The sequence below is a fragment of the Taudactylus pleione genome, unplaced genomic scaffold (genome assembly GCF_031769625.1).
Source record: "Taudactylus pleione unplaced genomic scaffold, aTauple2 ptg000019l, whole genome shotgun sequence".
Classification (NCBI taxonomy): domain Eukaryota; kingdom Metazoa; phylum Chordata; class Amphibia; order Anura; family Myobatrachidae; genus Taudactylus; species Taudactylus pleione.
Window position 1 is genome coordinate 39602038 of NW_028284421.1, and position 21375 is coordinate 39623412.

Genomic DNA, 21375 nt, shown 5'->3' on the forward strand with positions numbered 1-21375 from the left:
TGCGCTCGGGATCCTTGTGGTCAGAATCCCAACTGGGTCACAATGCCGACAGATGAAGGTAGGTATGTTGCCCTACCCCTAACCCTCCCTCCGCGAAGCCTAAACCTAGCCTCCCCCCGTAGCCAAAACATAACCCTTGCTCCCTAGTGCCTAGTCCTAACCCTCCCCCCTGGTACCTAACCTTAACATTTCCCTTTACCCCAATTCTTACTGTCGGGATGCCGGTCCCGGGATTCTGAATGGTGTCGGGATCCCGGCACTGCCATTTTGAGCGCTGGCATGCCAACAGTCGGGATAATGACTACATCCAGTACAGGACTGGTCTTTTAGGAGATGAACATTTTTAGCCAGAACATCACTGATAAGACATAGGGGTCTATTTACTTAACAGTGTTAGGAGAAGTGAAAAGTGAAGAGTGAAAAGTGTTAAGGTACCAGCCAATCAGCTCCCAACTGTCATTTTTCAAACACAGCCTGTGAGATGGCAGGTAGGAGCTGATTGGCTGGCACCTTATCACTTTTCACTCTTCACTTTTCACTTCTCCTAACACTGCTTATTAAATAGACCCCATACTCCTAATTCTTTTTCTCCTTTATGTGGACATTTATTGTTTATTTTATTGGCTAATTAACAGAAAGACCAATACAAACAATGTGAGAACTAACAGTCATGTGCACATGCTAATTATTATGTATTTATGTTTAATGATATAATACTATCCCAATTTGTTATATTAAAACATTTATTATTTAATTTAAAGGTGCATTGATAGTCTTTATTTTCTGCCATGCCAAGTTCTAATGGGTGGTGATAAGCGCAGTGCAATTTTTCTTGATCTTTCTATGTACATTCACACAGGCTCATTAGGTTACTGCAGCTGGTGATTGATTTTAATTTATTTAGCTAAGCGCCTGATATTTGGGGGAATTCCCACGTTTGTGCATATAATATGCATTCTGCATTACAAGCTACTGATATTTGTATGTGTTTTAGGTTTAGTTACATTTTGTGATATTTGACAAGTAATTCTTGGAAGCTGGCACATACCATTGTCTGGGTGAGCCTTGCGGATGCCCTCTGCTGTTTGGTAAGCATGGAAGGAGTTTGGGAAGTCCACATCAGGATCTGATTCATCCACCAGACAATCCAGCAAACCGAGGGCTTCCATCACACTCATCTTTTTGTGTGTACAAGAACCCCAGTATGCATGCTGAAATGACAATAGGCCTAGTAAAGATGAGTGCCCACTACCAATATACCTCAATGTTTTAACGGAAAGAGCAAAAAACTATACTGGGAAAGTAGTGGACTATTACTTTGCAGTTGTCCCAATCATTAATGGTAAACCAGACTGCCACACCCATATGTATACTGGGACCCACACATTGCTTGGCATCAATTTCATTACATTTAAGTACACTTTTTTTCTCTTAAAACCTGAGACTTTATTTTTCAATTACAAAACTTTATTCATGCTCTAACATACATGTACTGTAAATAACCTCTTCGCTGCTGAAGATTTTCTCACCCCTGCGTTCAGGGTAATTTGTTGATGTTTGCACTTGTCACATGCTAGCATCAATATCACTGATGCAGTACCCACACATATTATACTGCAACTTGTTTTTCTCAGAAGACTTAACATTTTTTGAAAATGTCATTAGTCTTTGTGCTCATTCTAACATGTAAAATAAAATGTAATCACAATGCCTATAAAAGTCTTTTTTTTTTTTTTAAATTCAATTTCAAGAAAGTGAATCGAAGGCAAATTTCAGTCATTTTAAATAAACACCATAATATTTTAAATTAAAACACTTCCTAAGTTTAGGAAAAATATGATAGAGTATTTTAGTTCAAAACTATGATAGGACTTGTTGGTCTAATGCTGGGCATCCACTATACAATTATCTGTCAGATATCTGTCCAGTCTGGCTGGTTGGAATGAAAACCTGGTGATGTATGGGAGCAAATGACAGTCGATCATATGGTTTTAAACACTGAAAAAAGGACATAAAAATTGTTCAAATTGGTTAAACTGTGTTTTTTAACCGATTTGTCTGAACAACCATTTTTGGCTATTTTCCAGTGTTTGTGAGCAAATGGACGATTGTCATCTGTTCCCATACATTACCAGGTTTCATTCCAACCAGCCAGATTGGACAGATATCTGACAGAATATTGTATAGTGTATGACCAGTTTAACAGATTAAGGGCCTGATTCAGAGATGGACTGCCCATGTCTGACGCAGTGGAGCAATTATTTTGCTACTGTGCATGTGTCTAAAGGTACATGTATTTGGCAGCATGGCCCTCGCTAACGATATCCCCCGTTGGAACTGCATGCAGGGTCGGCAGAGGATGCACGCATCGTTAGCAACATAGCGGGTACACACTAGACAATGTGGCAGATATGTCGTTACGGTCCGCCGGATCGGACAGCATTTCGTCTAGTGTGTACTCAGCATAAGGTGCCCCATGCATGCACCCGATTGTGTCCATGCAGAGTCGCAATTCTAATTTCAGGAGCACGGAGGGAGAAGTGTATTGAAAATGTAGTGGGTGTTCCTGGATGGTGACAGGGTGGTGCCTTAACGCACGCATGGAGATGGTCCTCTTATGGGCGTGTTATGGTAGTGCTGTGATTGTGTTTCAGTGAAAGTGGTTGCTCAACCACTCACATAGGAGGCCATACATGGATGGAGAAAATGCACCTGCCATAGGACTGATGCAAGATTCGATGGTGCGACTGATGGTGGCATCCAAGGACACACCAATATTTATTACTGCGTGTACGGACACTGACAGTGGGCATCTCAGTGTTTGCAAAAAACAATGGCAAGGCGCTATAGACCTAATGCCTCATTAATTCAACCGCTGCAGTGTCCTGAACCTTCTGCTGAGGTTCTAAATTTTAACCACTTAACTCACCCAGAACTGCGCAATTGAAAAACGACAATACTAATTCATGTAAAATAGGATTTACTAAATAAATATCAGTTAAAATGTTAATAATACACCAATGTTACTAAACACAATAAAAAAGAAACCATGTCTCAATGATTTGATTCTAAAGTATCAATATAGTAACTCTGCCGAGGTGGATAATAGTCAGAGATTACACATCAAGAAAAAAACTCTCCAATATATGCTTCCTATATATAAAAAACCTGCTTGTAATCCAACGGATAGTAACGTCCGTCCAAGGATATGAGATATTAAAAGTTCTTAATTAACCTGAGGTGGATCAAACGGTCATCTGTTGATCCAAAAGTAAAAAGTAATTAGTTAAAAAAGCAAGTGTTATCTGCGGTCCAGGAGCAACATTCCAAGAGGAACCAGGACGAGCAAATGGCGGCTGGTAATTAAATAATCCGAGCGTCCTCAGAGCCCGCAAAGCTGCCCACCTGCAGGTGGCAAAAACCTCCTTCCGGAGCCAGCAAGACTGTACGCTGGTTTGCAATGGCAGGATGGGCTGCGTTGATCCTGGAGACGGCAAGCCTATGTTCTTAAAGACCGCCAGACTTAGGCCCTCATTCAGAGCCACTCGCTAGCGGCAGTACGCTCGTTCCGAGCGATGTTCGCACATCTGCGCATGCGTACGGTTTATAGTACGCATGCGCGAACCAGTCAGTGCGGCCGAAAATCATTTGTACGCAATATAGCGAGTGCCTGCTATTTTGAGTGACAGAATGAGGCGTATGTGGGTGGTAACAGGGGAAGGTGCTTGAAAATGGGGAGTGGAGATCCGAACGCAGGCGTGCTTAAAGGTCAAAACGGGCATTTTATGGGTGTGCATAATTAATACAGCAGCGTCATTGACCACGTCACTGGGTTATTTTATAGCCAGAACTGCTCGCAAGATTGTGGTAGCAAAAACCAACCACAAGAATAGCGAGCAGTTCATACGCTGGTCGATGTACTCGATTAATCTAATAAATAGCGGACATGACGTATGGTGCGTGCGGCCAGGGGGCGTTTTTAACAAATAAACGAGCGTATGTTTTGCTCGCTCATTCAGACTTAGAGGTGTGAACAGACTGCAATTTGCGAACTGATCATTTGAATAGCCACCCCTTGTTTTTGAACGAACAACCACAAATAGCGAACGGCTCTGAATCAGGCCCTTAATTCGCAGGTAGCGGGAGAGGTGGAGTCCTTAACGCATTTCGTCACACGTGGAGACCTTCCCCATCCCTGGACTCCATGATTTGTCTGTGGTATAGAAATTATGCCTTGTGATCGCACTGATCACCAAGCAATAACTTCAACAAGGACACCCCCATTTTTTTATGTTCTGTTGCGGAGAAAGAGGGACTTAAATTTACTCTCCCCATTCATACCATTAATTTCCGATCCACATCATTGAGCTCAGGAAGATAATTTAATTTTATTTTCTTCTGGTCTCCATCAGTGTGGAGGATAAGAGGGGTTCATTCAGCAAACTGTCAATATACTATTGTGACAATGAGTATTAAGGACCATAAAGGGATTTTCACATTTCAGGGTTATTTAGCACAGCCTGGGCGGGATGTACTAAGGTTGCCGTGACCATTCCACCAGTCACCGCAACCTTACTAATCGCATATGTACTAACATATGCGATTAGTATAGCAAAGGTCAGCTCTTGTGATAAGAGCTGCCCTTTGCGAAGCAGCCGATGCCTGGTGACGGGGTCTCTGTGGGACCCCGTCCCCTCCGAGCCCCGGGAGCTTCTTGCTGGTCCCATGTGCAGGAAGCCCCGGGCTCCTCCTCCTCCCTGCACCCGGAAGATTAGGAGGAGGAGGAGACGGAGGACCCAGGAGGAGCGCAAGCCAGCGATCATGGACAGCGGGTGAGTGGGGGCCAGCGCTGGGCGACGGCGGGGCTGCGAGGCGGTGGCGAAGCGTCAGGTGCGGGGTCCAGTAAGAAGCCCATAGGCTTCTATGTGGTAACGCCAGATTTTTCTGGCGTTGCCCTCCGCGCCAAAAAAAAGGGTTGGCGGGGCTTAGTACATATGGAAATGCGGTAAAACCTCAGAAAACGGGGTTTTTACCACATTTTTCCTTTAGTATATCCTGCCCCCTTTCTCAGTCTTAGGGGTATATTTACTAAAGTGCAGGTTTTTAGAAATGGAGATGTTGCCCATAGCAACCAATCAGATTCTACTTATCATTTAACTAGCACCTTCTAGAAGATAATAGCTAGAATCTAATTGGTGCTATGTACAACATCTCCACTTCTAAAAACCTACACTTTAGTAAATATATCCCTTACTGTATCTAAGACTAGTATGTTATTTGTGGTCCCACTCCTGGGACTCTCACCACTTGCAATGTGTGATGCTGATTTGCACTCAGAATCTCTGCTGGAGACTTCAGGTAACCCTGTTACAGTGCGAAGAGAAGCATAGATCTGATACACAATCTCAGCCAGCTTCTTAAAGTTGCACCACTACCTATTGAAATAATTTTACTAATGTTGTTGGAAATTATGATATTACAGTGTTGTGTAATCACACACCAGCGGATGACTGAAACTATGACCAGCCCAGTTACTTAACCAGTGCTGTTGGTTTATTGATAGATAGTAGGTACAGCGGTACTCACTGTTACATGCACACTGGTGATGGAGTGGAGCGGGGTTCTCATATAACTCACCAGCTGTTGAGTGTATGTTGCCTGCAGATAGTGGTGGAGGATGCTGAAACAGCATTAAATGCAGGTATTAACCAGGTCTCTTATATGAGCTAAGCAGTAGACTACTGTCTCCCACCAAGTCACTCTTCACAGTAAAGAACAAGACAGCCCCATGAACATTCTCAGTAGTAATCTCGATGGCCATCTTAGAACAAAATGAAGCCTTTATGGAGGGATAGGAAGTAGTGCACTCATCTTTCAAGAAATGTGCCCTTTGGGTTTGAGACATGCATCAATCCACTCACTCCTCTGTTCCTTCTTTGAAGAGTTTGACTTATGCCCCACTTACACACATACCTACTCTATCATTTTAAAGTGGAAAACTACATTAATTGTATGGTTTTATATTACAGAAAATCTCTGCATGTAGCAGGCCCTGAGGCACTGGCTAGGGGTAGGGGCATGTTAGTAAAAGTATTTTCGTATGTGGTAGTGCAGCTTTATGCCAGTCTGTGACCATTTAATCAGAAGCCTGATATCGATATCATTTTAGCAGTGTGCATTAGAATCTTTTCTTTTGTTTTGGCATAGCCACAGTAAGGAATTACAGTATTTACCCAGCAGAGGTCCTAGGAACAAATTAGTACAGAGGACTATTGTGCATAGCAACTGTGTCTTATATACAGTAGGAGGTTACTGTACTTGTGTTTTGACGCCAAACACAGTGTAATGATCCTTGGAATTCCCTTTCCAAAATAATTTAGGTTACAATTTCCTGTAGGAAGTATTTGTACAATGTATGGGCGCACATGTTCCAGGATCCAAATAATTTATAATGTAGCGGCTATAAGGTTATATGACTAAAATGTTTGTTTAATAAACACTCACCTATTAAGATACTTAAGGACCTTCTTAACAATATTTGCAAAATTGCACCAACATATAAGATCTCCAATCAACACTATTAAATGCGATTAGAGAAGACGGTTTCGGCCAATTTATCAAGATATCCTTGCATACTTGCCTACCCTCCAGGAATGTCCGCAAGGCTCCAAATCTTGGGTGGCTCTTCTGGATGCTTGGAAGAGTAGTTTAGTGCCCCGGAGGCTGCCCATGGGCGCCCAAAACTGCATCTCAACTCCGCCACTAGTGTACAAAGACATAACCATCGGACAAATATTGGTTGATCATCGGTCAAACCCTATGGCTGCTGGAGCATTATCTACTGTGTACAGGATTGCAGTCTCAGACACGCTCCCAAAACAGTTGCAATGCATCTGTGTTTGTGTTCCCAAGACCCCTGTTACTGCCAAAAAATAGTACCTGTCCGTCAATCACTTTGCGAATAAATCCTCACTGTGACAGCCATCACAAGACCATTGTGGCACATACACAGTGTGACTTATATGCACGCACAGTAGGTAGAATTATCCTTGTGTGAAAACATCAGCATTGTGTCCGTCTCCGAATGAGGCCCATAGTTCACATGCCTGGCCTGATTTTACAAAAGGAGAGAGCGGAGGAACTTCTTGTGTACTGGGGAGGGATAGAAGGAGATAACAGTATATGGGTGTTGGCTCCAAAAAGTTAACCTTTCAAAGCTTGTTAAATAGGGCATTGTTGCAGTCCCAATAGAAAGCACTAAAGACTGCTTTTGTGTAAAATCTACAGCGTAATCTCTTTTAAAGTGGCCCTGATATTATAAGATGTGGAAATATTCTGAAAACGTTATTTCTGACTCCGAGGTGGACGCGGCTGCATCTTTTTTCACAGCAGTGTCTGCATCTTTATGTTAATGCCGAGGCCGATTCTTAACTTACTGAGATGCCCACTTGCAGCGGCACTAATCCGTCTTAGAGCATCTTTAGGCCCACCATCACTGCACCATCACTGCACCATCGAAGCTTGCACCAGCCCTACTGCTGGTACACTCTCTCTGTCTGAACATGGGCCCTCATTCAGAGCCACTCGCTAGCGGCAGTACGCTCGTTCCGAGCGATGTTCGCACATCTGCGCATGCGTACGGTTTTTAGTACGCATGCGCGAACCAGTCAGTGCGGCCGAAAATCATTTGTACGCAATATAGCGAGTGCCTGCTATTTTGAGTGACAGAATGAGGCGTATGTGGGTGGTAACAGGGGAAGGTGCTTGAAAACGGGGAGTGGAAATCAGAACGCAGGCGTGCTTAAAGGTCAAAACGGGCGTTTTATGGGTGTGCATATTTAAAACAGCAGCGTCATTGACCACGTCACTGGGTTTTTTTTAAGCCAGAACTGTTCGCAAAATTGTGGTAGCAAAAACCAACCACAAGAATAGCGAGCAGTTCATACGCTGGTCGATGTACTCGATTAATCTAATAAATAGCGGACATGACGTATGGTGCGAGCGGCCAGGGGGCGTTTTTAACAAATAAACGAGCGTATGTTAGAGGTGTGAACAGACTGCAATTTGCGAACGGATCATTTGAATAGCCACCCCTTGTTTTTGAACGAACGACCGCAAATAGCGAACGGCTCTGAATCAGGCCCATGGTGTCCTGTGTCAGCGCCCAAATCTGCATAACCACCCTTCTGTTACTTCCCAGGAACTCCCACTGAAATCCTTGGATCTTGCGACCAAACTTGTTCTGCGGCTCCCAGTGGTAACCTTCAGGACACATGGTTACTGTGTGACTCGTGGCATGCACAGTACTTCTAACATCGGCCAACTGTGTGACTATTGGCATTGCATGCACTTAGCGTGCATCTCTAAATCAAGCCCTTACCTCAAAATTTACTTTTATAAAAAAGCCCCTTAAAACCTATTGAAATCATAAATCACAGAACACAATGACTCAGAGGAAGTGAGATCTTTTTTTTTGCCATGAACTGCTTGATCATTACTGTTTTTATGTGAAAATAAGTTAGTTGCAGCTGGCACCATCTTTCAGTGTTAGGCTGCCAGCAGCCCAGCGGAGGACCTCACGAGGACGAATAGTTCACAGGACCTCGCCGGAGGGGTAAGTATTGGTAAATATATGGTATTTGCCTTCGATGTTAAATAGGGGCCATGATTCTTATGGTCAGTGAAGATAAAGAGATGCAACCTGGTGCCCTTCAGAAGGTGCCTTCTCACAGAGAGGGCCATAGTGACGACCAGGAATACCTGTCCATTATGGGCCTCATTCAGACCCACTCGCGAGCAGCTGTCCGCTCGCAAGTGGGTTCGATGGTGTGCACTGTGCATGCGCACGACGGAGGGAGCTCCGTCATGCGCATGCGCGAGACGCGACGAGCGAAGGACTTTCCTTCGCTCGTTGTGTCTGATCAAAGGGGGCGTGCTGTCGATGTTGATTGACAGCACGCCCCCTTTGGTGTGCGTGCCGGGGGCGTGCCAGCCAGACGGAGGCGTTCCCAAGGGAACGCCTACCGTCAGAAGCCGGCCCCACTGACATCACTAGTGATGTCAGTGGTGATTTTGGCTCTGATAGAGCCAAAATCACTCCTGGCCTTGGGGTTGAGAAACTCAACCTCATTCTTCTGCTCGCACTGGCGATGGTCGCGATGGTCAAGACCATCGCGACCATCATCCTGCACGCTCGTATAGGCTGTGGGTGGTGACCCACAGCTATACAAGCGTCCAGGAGGATGCTCCATATTTATGGAGGTGGGCCCTGATTCAGAGCAAGCGCTCTGGTCAGAGCGTTCGACTCTGAATCAGGGCCAATGTACAGTAGTAGTTCATCTCTTTAAAGAAGGACATGTCATTAGTATACTCTCGGATTTGTCAACCTCAAATTACTGAAGCCTGATGAAGTGAAATGACATTAATAGGTGCCAAATGTTTGTTTAGTCCATGTTTGGTCAATGCAGTTATAGTGATTAAATCTCTAGAGAAATTGCAGATACAATCTCTAATAGTTGGTAAATCCCACAAACGTCTTGATTGCATTGATCTGGGCACTGACCAACTGAACACAGTGGACTGGTTCCATTTCCCTGACACAGTCCTTGTTGCTACCAGGAGAGACATGATAGACAAACCCAAATTCAATGGGTTGGAGAATGTAGAATCATGAAAGGTTAAACAAAAGTCAATAAGCTGTCAAACAAAACAAGAAGCACCAAACACTTTTCTATCTTTGCTCATGCACCCCATTACTGCTGATTGCAGTAAGTGGAAAAGATTTTGCAGTTGTCAGTGTTCATGGTGCAACGCCACCTCCTGTCGGGATGGGTACGGGATGCCGTCGCTCGGGATCCCGTTGGTCAAAATCCAGATGCCAGCATCCGATGGGGTTAAGATACCGACACCTGTCAGGAAGTATTATTTCCCTCCTCCTCTCCCTACCCTAACCCTGACCCTCCCACCCCTGTACCTGAACCTAATCTCTCCCCCTAGTGCCTAAACCTAACCTTCCCTGCACCCTAAACCTATCCCTCACCCCTAGTGTCTAACCCTAACCCTCCCGCTAACCCCTAACCCTCCTGCCAACCACGTTACTTGCCTTCGGGAGGCCGGCGGAAGGGTGCCAGCGCCGGGATTCTGACAGGTGTTGGGATTCGGCCGCTGGGATTTTAAGTGCCAGCATCCCCTGTATCGGGATACTGAACATATCCCTCTGCTGTCTATAGCTGTCATGTTGATGGTGCCCTACCACCTCTTATCTGTAGCTAGACCCTTACACTTTTAGTAAACTGGATCCTATTTCATTGACATTTTTATTATAATCTTTGTGACATATTTAGTTCAACCAAAGACAAGTTCATTAATCATCAGTTGCTTTATCCTACAGATACATTATAGGGCCTATTTCAGAGATGTACGCAAACCCTATGGTTTACATACATCTCCCATATTTTAAGATCTGCACATACCGCACTGCACATGTGCAGATCTGGGACTACGATGTCGCTTACAGTGTCCCAAAAAACGCATCATGATTGACATACTGCTGGCATTTTGGGGGTGGTGACAAGACGTTGACAGACAGGAGCCCAGAAAATGGGGAGTCGGCCTGATTTTTGGGCATGCTGAAATTTCCAGCCATTCTGAGTAACCTGAGGGTTTGTCAGAGTTACATATGTTATATACATTTTTTACCATTGCGTAGTACATAGGAGCCCTTACAAACTTTTGCTATGGGGCCTTCAAATACCTAGTTACGCCCCTGCCTGTAAGACAACTTAAAGTGTGTGATAATGTTTTCTGTTTGTGTTGTGGAGGAGAAGGTGTCACATAGTTATTTATTGATCAGGTCATTACAAATGATTGTTTAATAATGTTTCTGCTATGTTGAACTTCATATACTTAAGTTAATAAATTACTACTTCCATGTCATTCAACTTTTTGTGTGATGCAGAAAAGGTCAATTGGTCTTCAAAAAGTTAACCCCTAATAATAAATGCTCTTCTTAAATGATGTCCGGTCCTCAGAAGAACATCCTGTTATTAGATAATACTGTACTCAGACTTTAGGGGGTCCATTCATCAACACTAAATGGCCCATTACACATGCGGAAATGCATTTGTAATATTTTAGGTAATTGGCCATTCATCATCAGTGGTCTGATAGGACAACGTGATATTCAGCAAACTCCGAAAACGTAAAGCTTTTGGAGTTTGCTTGCGACAACAAACTCCATCTTCAAATGGCACTTGTTGTAAGAGCCCCGCTCCTTCCTATGAGAAAGAGTTCCGGGAATGTGAAGAGGGATCAGACGGATCCCCAGTGGCTTTGCATGCGTGACCGCTAGCCACAGGGGAGGTAAGTTACGCTGCTACTTCTGTAGTAGTGTTACTAATCGTGGGAACAGCTGCTTATACCACCCATTGCATAATGTCACCTTCTCTTACTACAATGTATAGTCTCTGCACAAAAGTGTAGTAAAATGTATTATTCCATTATATGCCACTCTATTTATACTGACACACTGACTATAATAAGTCACAGCAATTTGTCATTACATCTACAGTAGTTTGTAGAATCCTGAAACATAGTTTTAAATTAAATATAAAACATCACAACTGCAAAATAATGTGAGACACTAAGGGCCAAATGTATAGGGTGAGAGTTTAGAAAATGTTAGAGTTTAGCAGTAAACTCTCACATTGGTTGAGTTTTATCTTCAATATGGGAAAACATCTGAATGAGATTTTAAATCGTGAGAGTTTTTTAAGTCTAAAAAAACATGTGAGTTCGCTCTGTTACTTTGTTTTTGGACTCTATTACATTTGCAAAGTTTAAAAAGTGTCAGAAACTCTCACTTTTCTAAACTCTCACCCTATTACATTTGGCCCTAAACCTTTAGCAGGTGCAGTGGCGTAACAAGGATATTTGGAGCCCAGGGCAAATTTGAAAAGGGAGCCACCCACCACCACCACCCCGATATGTGCGCGCGCCGAAGGCACGTGCGGAAAAAAAATAGGCGTGGTCACTTAAAAATGGGGCGTGTCAACATGACACACCCCTTTATTTTCACGCTGAACATTCCCATCCATATGCACCTTAACCCCAGTAGCACCCCTTATACAGTACCCCCAGTATGCAGTTGTGGTCCCTCTTATGCAGGCCCATAGTAGTGCCCCTTATACAGTATCCCCAGTAGTGGTCCCCCTTATACAGCCCACAATTAGTTCCCCTTACTCTGCCCCCAGTAGTGGTCCCCCCAAATGCAGTGCCCTATGTAGTGTTCCCCCTTATGCAGTGCCCCCAGTAGCAGTCCCCACAATGCAGTGCACCCAGTAGTGGTATCCCCTTATGCAGTGCCCTTTATATAGTGCCCCCAGTAGTTGTCCCCCCTATGCAGTGCCCTTTATATAGTGCCCCCAGCAGTAGTCCCCCCCATGCAGGTTTCCCAGTAGTGGTCCCCCTTATGCAGGCACCCAGTGGTGATCCCCCCTATCTAGTGCCCCTTTAAGTAGTGGTCCCCACAGTGCCCCTAGCAGTAAGCCCCTTATATAGTGCCCCCAGCAGTAGTCCCCCCCTCCCATGCAGTGCCCCCAGTAGTGACCCCCCTATCCAGTGGTCCCTGTAGTGGTCCTTCCTGTTATTGCCCCCAGTTGTGGTCCCCCCAGTGCAGTGCCCCTAGTAGTAGGCCCCTTTTATAATGACCCCAGTAGTAGTTCCCCCCTCCAAGAAGTGGTCCCCAGTTGAGGTTCCCCCTCCCGATTAAGTGCCCCCTGTAATAGCCCCCCCCAGTAAAGGTCCTCCTAATAATGGTGCCCCCAGTAGTAGTAGCCCCCCCCGTTGTGCCGCCACCCCAGTAGAGGTCCCCCCAGTGGTAGCCTCCCCCGTTGTGCCCCCAGTAGTGCTGACAGGTTTTTAAAAATATATATATATATAAAAACATACTTACCTGAATCCACGCTGCTGCTGCTGCTCCTCCAGTCCGCGACGCCGCTCCCGTCGCCGCCCGCCAGTCCTCCTGGGCTGGCGCGCTCAGCATACTGGGACAGACGTCATGACGTCTGTCCCATTACCCACTGCAGGAGCCGGACGGAAGTCCGGCTCTTGCAGTGGGTGCTGCAGCAGTCAATGAGAGTCTATCTGACTCTCATTGGCTGCTGTCTAACACACGCATCGCCGCCAGCGCTGGCGGCGATGCGTGTGTTATGCACAGCCTGAGCCCACCTCCTGGCGCTATTGGGCAAGCACTCAGGGGGAGGGAACGGGCTCAGGCGTGCAGCACAGGACCGGTGCTGGAAGCCTAGCGCCGGTCCTGTGTAAATGTGTAGCGCTGACCGCACTCATTGCGGTCAGCGCTACACTGGTGGCCAACTAGGGCGGGCCAGACCGTGGCTGGTGGCGCCCCCCCCGCCGCCGGTCCCACAGTGCCCAGGGCACGCACCCTGCCCGACCCCCCCTAGTTACGCCACTGAGCAGGTGCCATAGAAAAGTTCTTAAATTAAATTAAAGGCATAACCACAAATAAGATGAATAAAATAGAGAGAAGATGGTATTGTAGTGGATCTTCACAGTTGTACCCTACCACCTCTTATCTGTAGCTAGTTTAGTGCCAGACCCGGAGACCGGCGTAGTAAAAACATCTGGAAAATGGCCACAGTGGCCATTTTCCCATCGTTTGCGCATGCGCAGTACAGGGAAATTGCCGCCACGGCCATTTTCCTGGTGACTTGTGCATGCGCTATAGACTCTGGACACACTCTAGTGCCCAAAGTCTATAACTCCGGTGCTGGCTGCGCACAGCTCAGAGCGCTGCTGGCTGCCGAACGGTGAGAGGAGGGGACCCGTGACGGAGACTGCACATGGGCCCCCTCCTCATTAGAAATGCCCCTGGGCCAGCCCACAGTTATTAGCCACATACTGCAAGGGGTCGAAGCTAGGTATAGGGGGGGGGGAGGCAGACAGAAAAGGGCTGTGTGGAGGGTAGAGGTGGAGCAGCCAGAAATTGGATTATCCTGCAACCCAGTACATTGACTTGCACCTCTCAAATGTTTTAGGAGGGGTCGAGTGACTCCCTCCGTTCTGGTGCCTATGGTAACACATGGTTATTTCAGTAACAGTACTATCATCTTCCTGCCAACTTGAACCAGTCTGGCTATACTCTTCTGACTTCTATAATTAACAAAGGCATTTTCACCAATATGTGGTACCCCAAGTCCTTAGCAGCACCGAAGGCGGAAGCGGATTTGCCTGGCCAAGAGGCTGTCAGGGCCGGCGACCAAGCAAGGAGGCTGGGACCTGAACAGAGGAGCTGGCTGGAAGGGGCAGTGATTGCCCTAGTGAGAGAGATTGTCATCGCCACTGCTGGAGAGGTCTGGAACCAATAACTAGCACAAGTAGCGCTCCGCATTACTGCAGTGTCACCCAGCTGACAGCCTGCAATAGCACACATAGCTAACTATGCAAGGGACTTACAGATTCTCCACATCATTGTATCTGATAGCGCCAGTGTAGCGACCCCGCAGTCAAGAAAGCTAAACAGTAGGAGCAGCCAACAGACTTAAAAAGTCCAGCTATAACCCTTCTTTCAGCTAACTTGTTGATTTAACCAGCAAAATAACTGTTCAACGCTGCAATCATATTCAGATAGTGAAAGTTGACAGGTGACCCCGTTATTAGAAGCAGCCCTTTACATACAGGGTACCCCTACACTGATTCCTCAAATCCTTATAGGAGCAACATCATTTATTTAGCAGTAAAAAACTGCTTTATCTACTGTTGTAAGTGAATTATATTACAGTACTCATTATACATTAGGTAGCATTAGCATCACCCACTGTACAAAAGGATAGAAACTGTCATAAATGGAAACAATCAGCAACTAGGTTGCTCTCTTTGGAATATTTACAGGCTAATGTTACAAATGTTGCCACATCCCTTCCATCTGGTGGCCAGCACAGGACAGGATCAAACCGTGCTTCACTAAATAGTACATGCTTATAAGGAGAGACAGGAAACTGCGCCAGTGAATATACAGTAACAGGATTTAATAAGCTAAAATATTTATTGTTATCTACGCTGTCCAGAGGAGATTAGGTTTGCCAAGTCAACAATTGTGCACCACATATACAGAGCGTGCTGACCAGCAATTTGTGAATTGTATTGACTTGATCTCTTAAAGTTTCTTTATCGTTTATCCAGTGTATCTGTTGTAGTTCATAGGACAGTTAGATAAAATATGTTAGTATCTATTTACTGTAATGATTTAACCTGCTTTTTTTACAGACAAACAGTCACGGAGTTGACGCAGTTCCAGTAAAATAAAATACTACCTGTTCTCGTGTCATTCATTAACATTGCATTGTTGCTGTATGTAATTTACCCTTGTAATATATTGAGGGAAATAAAATTGTTAGAATTATGATTTACAGTGTTTGTATTGTCACTGTACAACTGTTAATAAAAATTCCATTTGTTTGGTACATATTGGCGTGAGATACTGAGTAACTGTCTGGTTACGTTTCTATTAACGAACAAGAGAAGCAGCTACAGAAGTGTTCCTGAGAGAGAGATTCACGTAAAGTGGTAAATTACCCTCAAAGACATTACTAAGCTGAAACTGAGTAATTAGGGTGTTACAAATACAGAACTGAGACTCACTGGATGTTGTTTGTTTTATGCACAATTGTCGGCAAACTACAGTCTAGCGATTATGCATAAAAATCCCAGATCAGTCACTTATTTGATCAGTAAAGAAAAAAGAAATATAATTCAAAATCACTTAATTAACATATATTATGCTTAAAATAAAGTGTCTGATTCAGATCTGCATGCACTACAGATGTTTATGCAGTTGAGGCATGTTTTTGCTACTGCGCATGTGCAAAAAGTCTAGAAAACCCTTACTGTGCACGTGTAAACCATTTGCATACAACATTGCTATTACTTGAGATGGCATCTGTGATCCATGGGCTATATTTTAAGAAAGTTGCAAGGGAGGCTGTGCGCCAGGCAGGGGCTACTGTAGGAGTCCACGTTGTGACCGATGGTGCATTAACAGTGAAGTGATGGGATCCACCAGCACAGCTGAGCATTGCTCAGATATGTAAAGTGGGCGTTGCAGGGTTTGCTCAGTCTGTTGCTCAGAATAACACAAGAGGAGTGTTCATGCTTATATTTGCATATTTTCGCACAGTTGCGAGTCCGTAAGAAATTGCAGGCGTGCATGAACTGCGTGCTCCTCTGAATCAGGCCTAAAGGCAGTACCAATGTTGACTTATTGTTCTAGGCAATAATACAAATGTAGGGGTCAAAGAAGCTGTGTATTCATAGAAAACTGGAGAATTCAAATTAAGCAAAAAAAGGAAGAAATGCAAACAGAATGTGGTAGTGTTATTACCAGGCCTTATTATTATTATTTAATAAAAATGTAAAATCTGTTGCTAATTTTGGGTGTGCCATCCATTTGTAACTGATCCAAATCTCTTTTTTTGTACTTTAATTTCACACTGTGATACCTGGGGAGATTTTTAGCACTATGAATGATGCAGAGTCCCAGGGCCGCCATCATGGGGAGGTCTGCTGGAACTGGATTCCAGGCCCTGGACAGAGAGGGGGATCCACCACTGGCTCCTACAACCGATACCTTGAGAGCTGCACAGTGGTGGACTTCTGGAGGTCATGGAAGCAGTGGTGCAGGCAGCGTTTATAGATGGATCTATTCTATCCATTACTGTGAGGTCCATATAAAGTTTGTGCAGTACAATAAAGTTTGTTTTTTAAATTGAGACAAGACCTGTGTGACATCTTGACCATGCACAACGCACCACTCACTGAGGAGCCGGCCGCAGAGCAAAGAGGAGCAGCCAGAAAATACAAAAGAAAGTAGATATCTGTGGGCTGCATGGGGCTGGATGTGAGTGCTGGCTGAAGAGACAGGGTGCTGGTTGAAGAGACAGAAGGGTAGGGCTGGATTAAGGGGTGGTGACAGGGGCAGTCATCCGGGGCCCCCACACACAAAGGGGCATGACGGTGGCAGGCTGGGCTGGGGGGCAGGGTGCCATGTGCCCCCCGGGCCGCAGTGCCATGCGGGCCGCGGGCAGTCTGTGTCTCTGTGACAAAGGCTGCACCGCGCGTGTAGCGCTGACCGGATGGAGTTCGGTCAGCGCTACACAGTGACTGACAAACACACAGCCGCCGGCGCCGGCAGCTGTGTGTTTGTTTTGAGTGGCAGCCAATGAGAGTCTGTCAGACTCTCACTGACTGCCGCTGCGCCCACTGCAGGAGCCGCTCCATCTTCCGGCTCCTGCAGTGGGTAATGGGAGAGATGTCATGACGTCTCTCCCATAATGCAGAGCGGCCCGGGAGGACAAATGGAGGAGCGGATGGCGGCGGCGGGAGCGGGGATTCAGGTAAATGGTTTTTTTTTTTGTCATTACGTGTGGCACTACAAGGGGGAGAGCACTACTGGGGGCACTAAAAGGGTGAGAGCACTACTGGGGGCACTAAAAGGGGGAGAGCACTACTGGGGGCACTAAAAGGGTGAGAGCACTACTGGGGGCACTACAAGGGGCAGACCACTACTGGGCACTACAAGGAGGACTACTACTGGGGGCACAACAAGGGGGGGACTACTGCGGGGGGCACTACAAGGGGGGGACTACTACTGGGGGCACTACAAGGGGCGGGACTACTACTGGGGGCACTACAAGGGGGAGACCACTACTGGGAGCACTACAAGGGGAGACTACTACTGGGGGCACTGCATAAGGGGCTTACTACTGGGGGCACAAGGGGCACTGCACAGGGGGGACCACTACTGGGGGCACTATATAACAGGCTTACTACTGGGGGCACAAGGGGCACTGCACAGGGGGGACCACTACTGGGGGCACTATATAACAGGCTTACTACTGGGGGCACAAGGGGCACTGCACAGGGGGGACCACTACTGGGGGCACTATATAACAGGCTTACAACTGGGGGCACAAGGGGCACTGCACAGGGGGGACCACTACTGGAGGCATTGTATTAGGTGCACTACTGGGGGCACTACTGGAGGCCTGCATAAGGGGGAACTCTCCTGGGGCACTGCATATGGGCACCACTACAAGGGGCTGCCCTTAATCTTTATTTTTACTTTACATTAATTCCATATGGACCCGCCACCTCCCTGGAACACTTGAGGGGGGGGGCGCCGTAGCACGCACATGCTCCGGGCACCATGGCTTCACGCTACTTCTCTGCCAGGGCCACCTGCATGCATTTGCCCCCCAGGCTAAAAGTTGCCAGCCAGCCCCTGGGCACCCATCACTGCCCTCTGCCGGCTGAAGTGGGGGTGGAGCCAATACGGGGCCTAATGAGGTGAGGTGCTCGTGATTATCATCCTGGTGCTGCTGCATTAAAATGTAAGTGTATGTGTACTAATTTATTGGGTATGTATGTGTTAGTGTGTATTTATATATGTGTTATTGTATATAAAGTATGTGTTATGGTGCATACACACGGTCAGATCAGACATCGATAACGATATCGTTGTCTGATCGTCCTGCATGTGCTGGATGATTGATATTGATCATCCAGCACACCACCAACCCCCAAATAACTATAACGACCCGCAATCAATGATTGCAGGTCCCTATAGTAACCTGGTCGCTATCGACCATGTTGGACTCCATACACGGGCGATGGTCGTTATCGTTATCGACCATCCATGCCCGCGCATCGTGCATCGTTTGGGGGTTGGAAGGGGTCAAAAAATTGACAATATGAATGATATATTGATAAACAATATCATTTATATCGTCCTATAAAGTCTGACCATGTGTATGCACCTTTGGTGTGTATATACTGTGTATGATTTAGTGTGTATATATGTGCATGTATGTGTGTATACTGTGTATGTGTTAAGGTGCCTACACACTTGGCGATGTGCTCACGATCTGCCATTGTGTCCGATTTCCCCTTGAACTCTCCCCAGCAGTTCCCCGGCAGTCGTGGGCACGATTTGGTGTTAAAAACTGTCCAATGTGACAAACGATCTATCATGCCTCCTAACTATTCCAGTGTATCGTGACTGAGATTGGAAAATCTGCCCTACAGCATGGCAGATCTGAAAATGCAATGTACGACCTGTGGGGATGCGCATCGGCATCGTGATCGTGAGTGGACACTCACAATTTGGGCATATTTCACACGATTTGTCGGCACGATGTGTCGGAATAGGGCAATCATTTAAAATATCGCTACGTGTATAGGCACCTTATGCAGTATACACATGCAGTATGTGTATACTGCATATGTGTGTGTTAGTGTGTATGATATATATAATATATACATTTGCTACATATATATTCTATATATGTGTGTGTTTAACACACACGTATATATATAACACCCCCAACCTAGAAAATCCTATATATGCCCCTGCTCACACAGGGTTGGTGTGACACACCGAGAAGCAGGTCTCCAGTATTCTGAATGCAGCAGCAGAGAGGCTCCCGAGTCCCCTCATCAGCATCAGGTGACACATCATGTCCGTGACGCCGATCAATGATGTCGGGCCTCAGGAGCCACTCTGTGCTCTATGCAGCATTGCTGACTGTGCTACTTCATTCACAACACAAAGCCAGAAGGTAAGTAATTGGGGGGGAGGGGGTAAAGGGGTAGGCTCCATGTGGCGGCAGTGAGGGGGGCTATGCTTTGTGTGGTTTGGTGGGGCCCCCGCAATTTAGTTGCCACAGGGCCCCCACAAGCCTTAATCTGGACCTGCAGAAGGGGATCTGATTGGAAACAGAGAAGGTGTGCTGGCTGTATAGACAGAAGGGGTGCTGGCTGGAGAGACACAAGGGGTGCTGGCTGGGGAGACAGAAGGGGTGCTGGCTGGAGAGACACAAGGGGTGCTGGCTGGGGAGAGAAGGGGTGCTGGCTGGGGAGACAGAAGGGGTGCTGGCTGGGGAGGCAGAAGGGGTGCTGGCTGAGGAGACAGAAGGGGTGCTGGCTGGGGAAACAGGGGTGCTGGCTGAGGAGACAGAAGGTGTGCTGGCTGAGGAGACAGAAGGGGTGCTGGCTGGATAAACAGAAGGGGTGCTGGCTGTGGAGACAGAAGGTGTGCTGGCTGTGGAGAAAGATGGGGTGCTGGCTGAGGAGACAGAAGGTGTGCTGGCTGAGGAGACAGAAGGGGTGCTGGCTGGATAGACAGAAGGGGTGCTGGCTGGGGAGACAGAAGGTGTGCTGGCTGTGGAGAAAGAAGGGGTGCTGGCTGGGGAGACAGTAGGTGTGCTGGCTGAGGAGACAGAAGGGGTGCTGGTTGTGGAGACAGAAGGGGTGCTGGGCGGGGAGACAGAAGGGGTGCTGGCTGCATAGACAGAAAGGGTGCTGGCTGGGGAGACAGAAGGGGTGCTGGCTGGGGAGACAGAAGGGGTGCTGGCTGGGGAGATCGAAGGGGTGCTGGCTGTGGAGACAGAAGGTGTGCTGGCTGTGGAGACAGAAGGGGTGCTGGCTGTGGAGACAGAAGGGGTGCTGGCTGGGGAGACAGAAGGGGTGCTGGCTGTGGAGACAGAAGGGGTGCTGGCTGGATAGACAGAAGGGGTGCTGGCTGGGGAGACATGGGGTGCTGGCTGGGGAGACAGAAGGGGTGCTGGCTGGGCAGACAGAAGGAGTGCTGGCTGGGGAGACAGATGGGGTGCTGGCTGGGGAGACAGAAGGTGTGCTGGTTGGATAGACAGAAGGGGTGCTGGCTGTGGAGACAGAAGGGGTGCTGGCTGGGGAGGCAGAAGGAGTGCTAGCTGTGGAGACAGAAGGGGTGCTGGCTGTGGAGACAGAAGGGGTGCTGGCTGGGGAGGCAGAAGGGGTGCTGGCTGTGGAGACAGAAGGGGTGCTGACTGGGGAGACAGTAGGGGTGCTGGCTGGGGAGACAGAAGGAGTGATGGCTGTGGAGACAGAAGGGGTGCTGGCTGGTGATACAAAAGGGTGCTAGCTGGAGCTGCAGAGACCCTGTGGAGATGGAGTTAAAGAAACACATGGGCTGCCTATTTGTTCAGTATTGGGCCCCACATTTTCTGATGGCAGCCCTGCAGAGTCCTGTGCTACAAGGTTCCTCTCCCCTAAGGCAACTTAAAGTGTGTGATAATATTTTCTGTCTGTGTTGTGGAGGAGAAGGTGTCTCATAGTTATTTATTGATCAGGTCATTACAAATGATCGTTTAAAGGTGTTTCTGCTATGTTGAACTTCATATACTAAAGTTAATAAATTACTACTTCCATGTCATTCAACTGTTTGTGTGATGCAGAAAAGGTCAATTGGTTTTCAGAAAGTTAGGGGGGAATTTAATAAAGCTTGGAGGGAGATAAAATTGGAGATAAATAGCACAAACC

General features: G+C 46.8%; 1 protein-coding gene across 1 annotated transcript in view; it reads right to left on the bottom strand.

Moving 5' to 3' along the window:
• MIOX (myo-inositol oxygenase) overlaps positions 1-21375 on the bottom strand; it is a 72150-nt gene that overhangs the window by 29713 nt on the left and 21062 nt on the right. The window contains exon 4 of the mRNA XM_088444440.1: positions 1049-1211. Coding sequence (XP_088300566.1) covers positions 1049-1211 — 163 coding nt within the window. The remainder of the gene's footprint in view (positions 1-1048; positions 1212-21375) is intronic.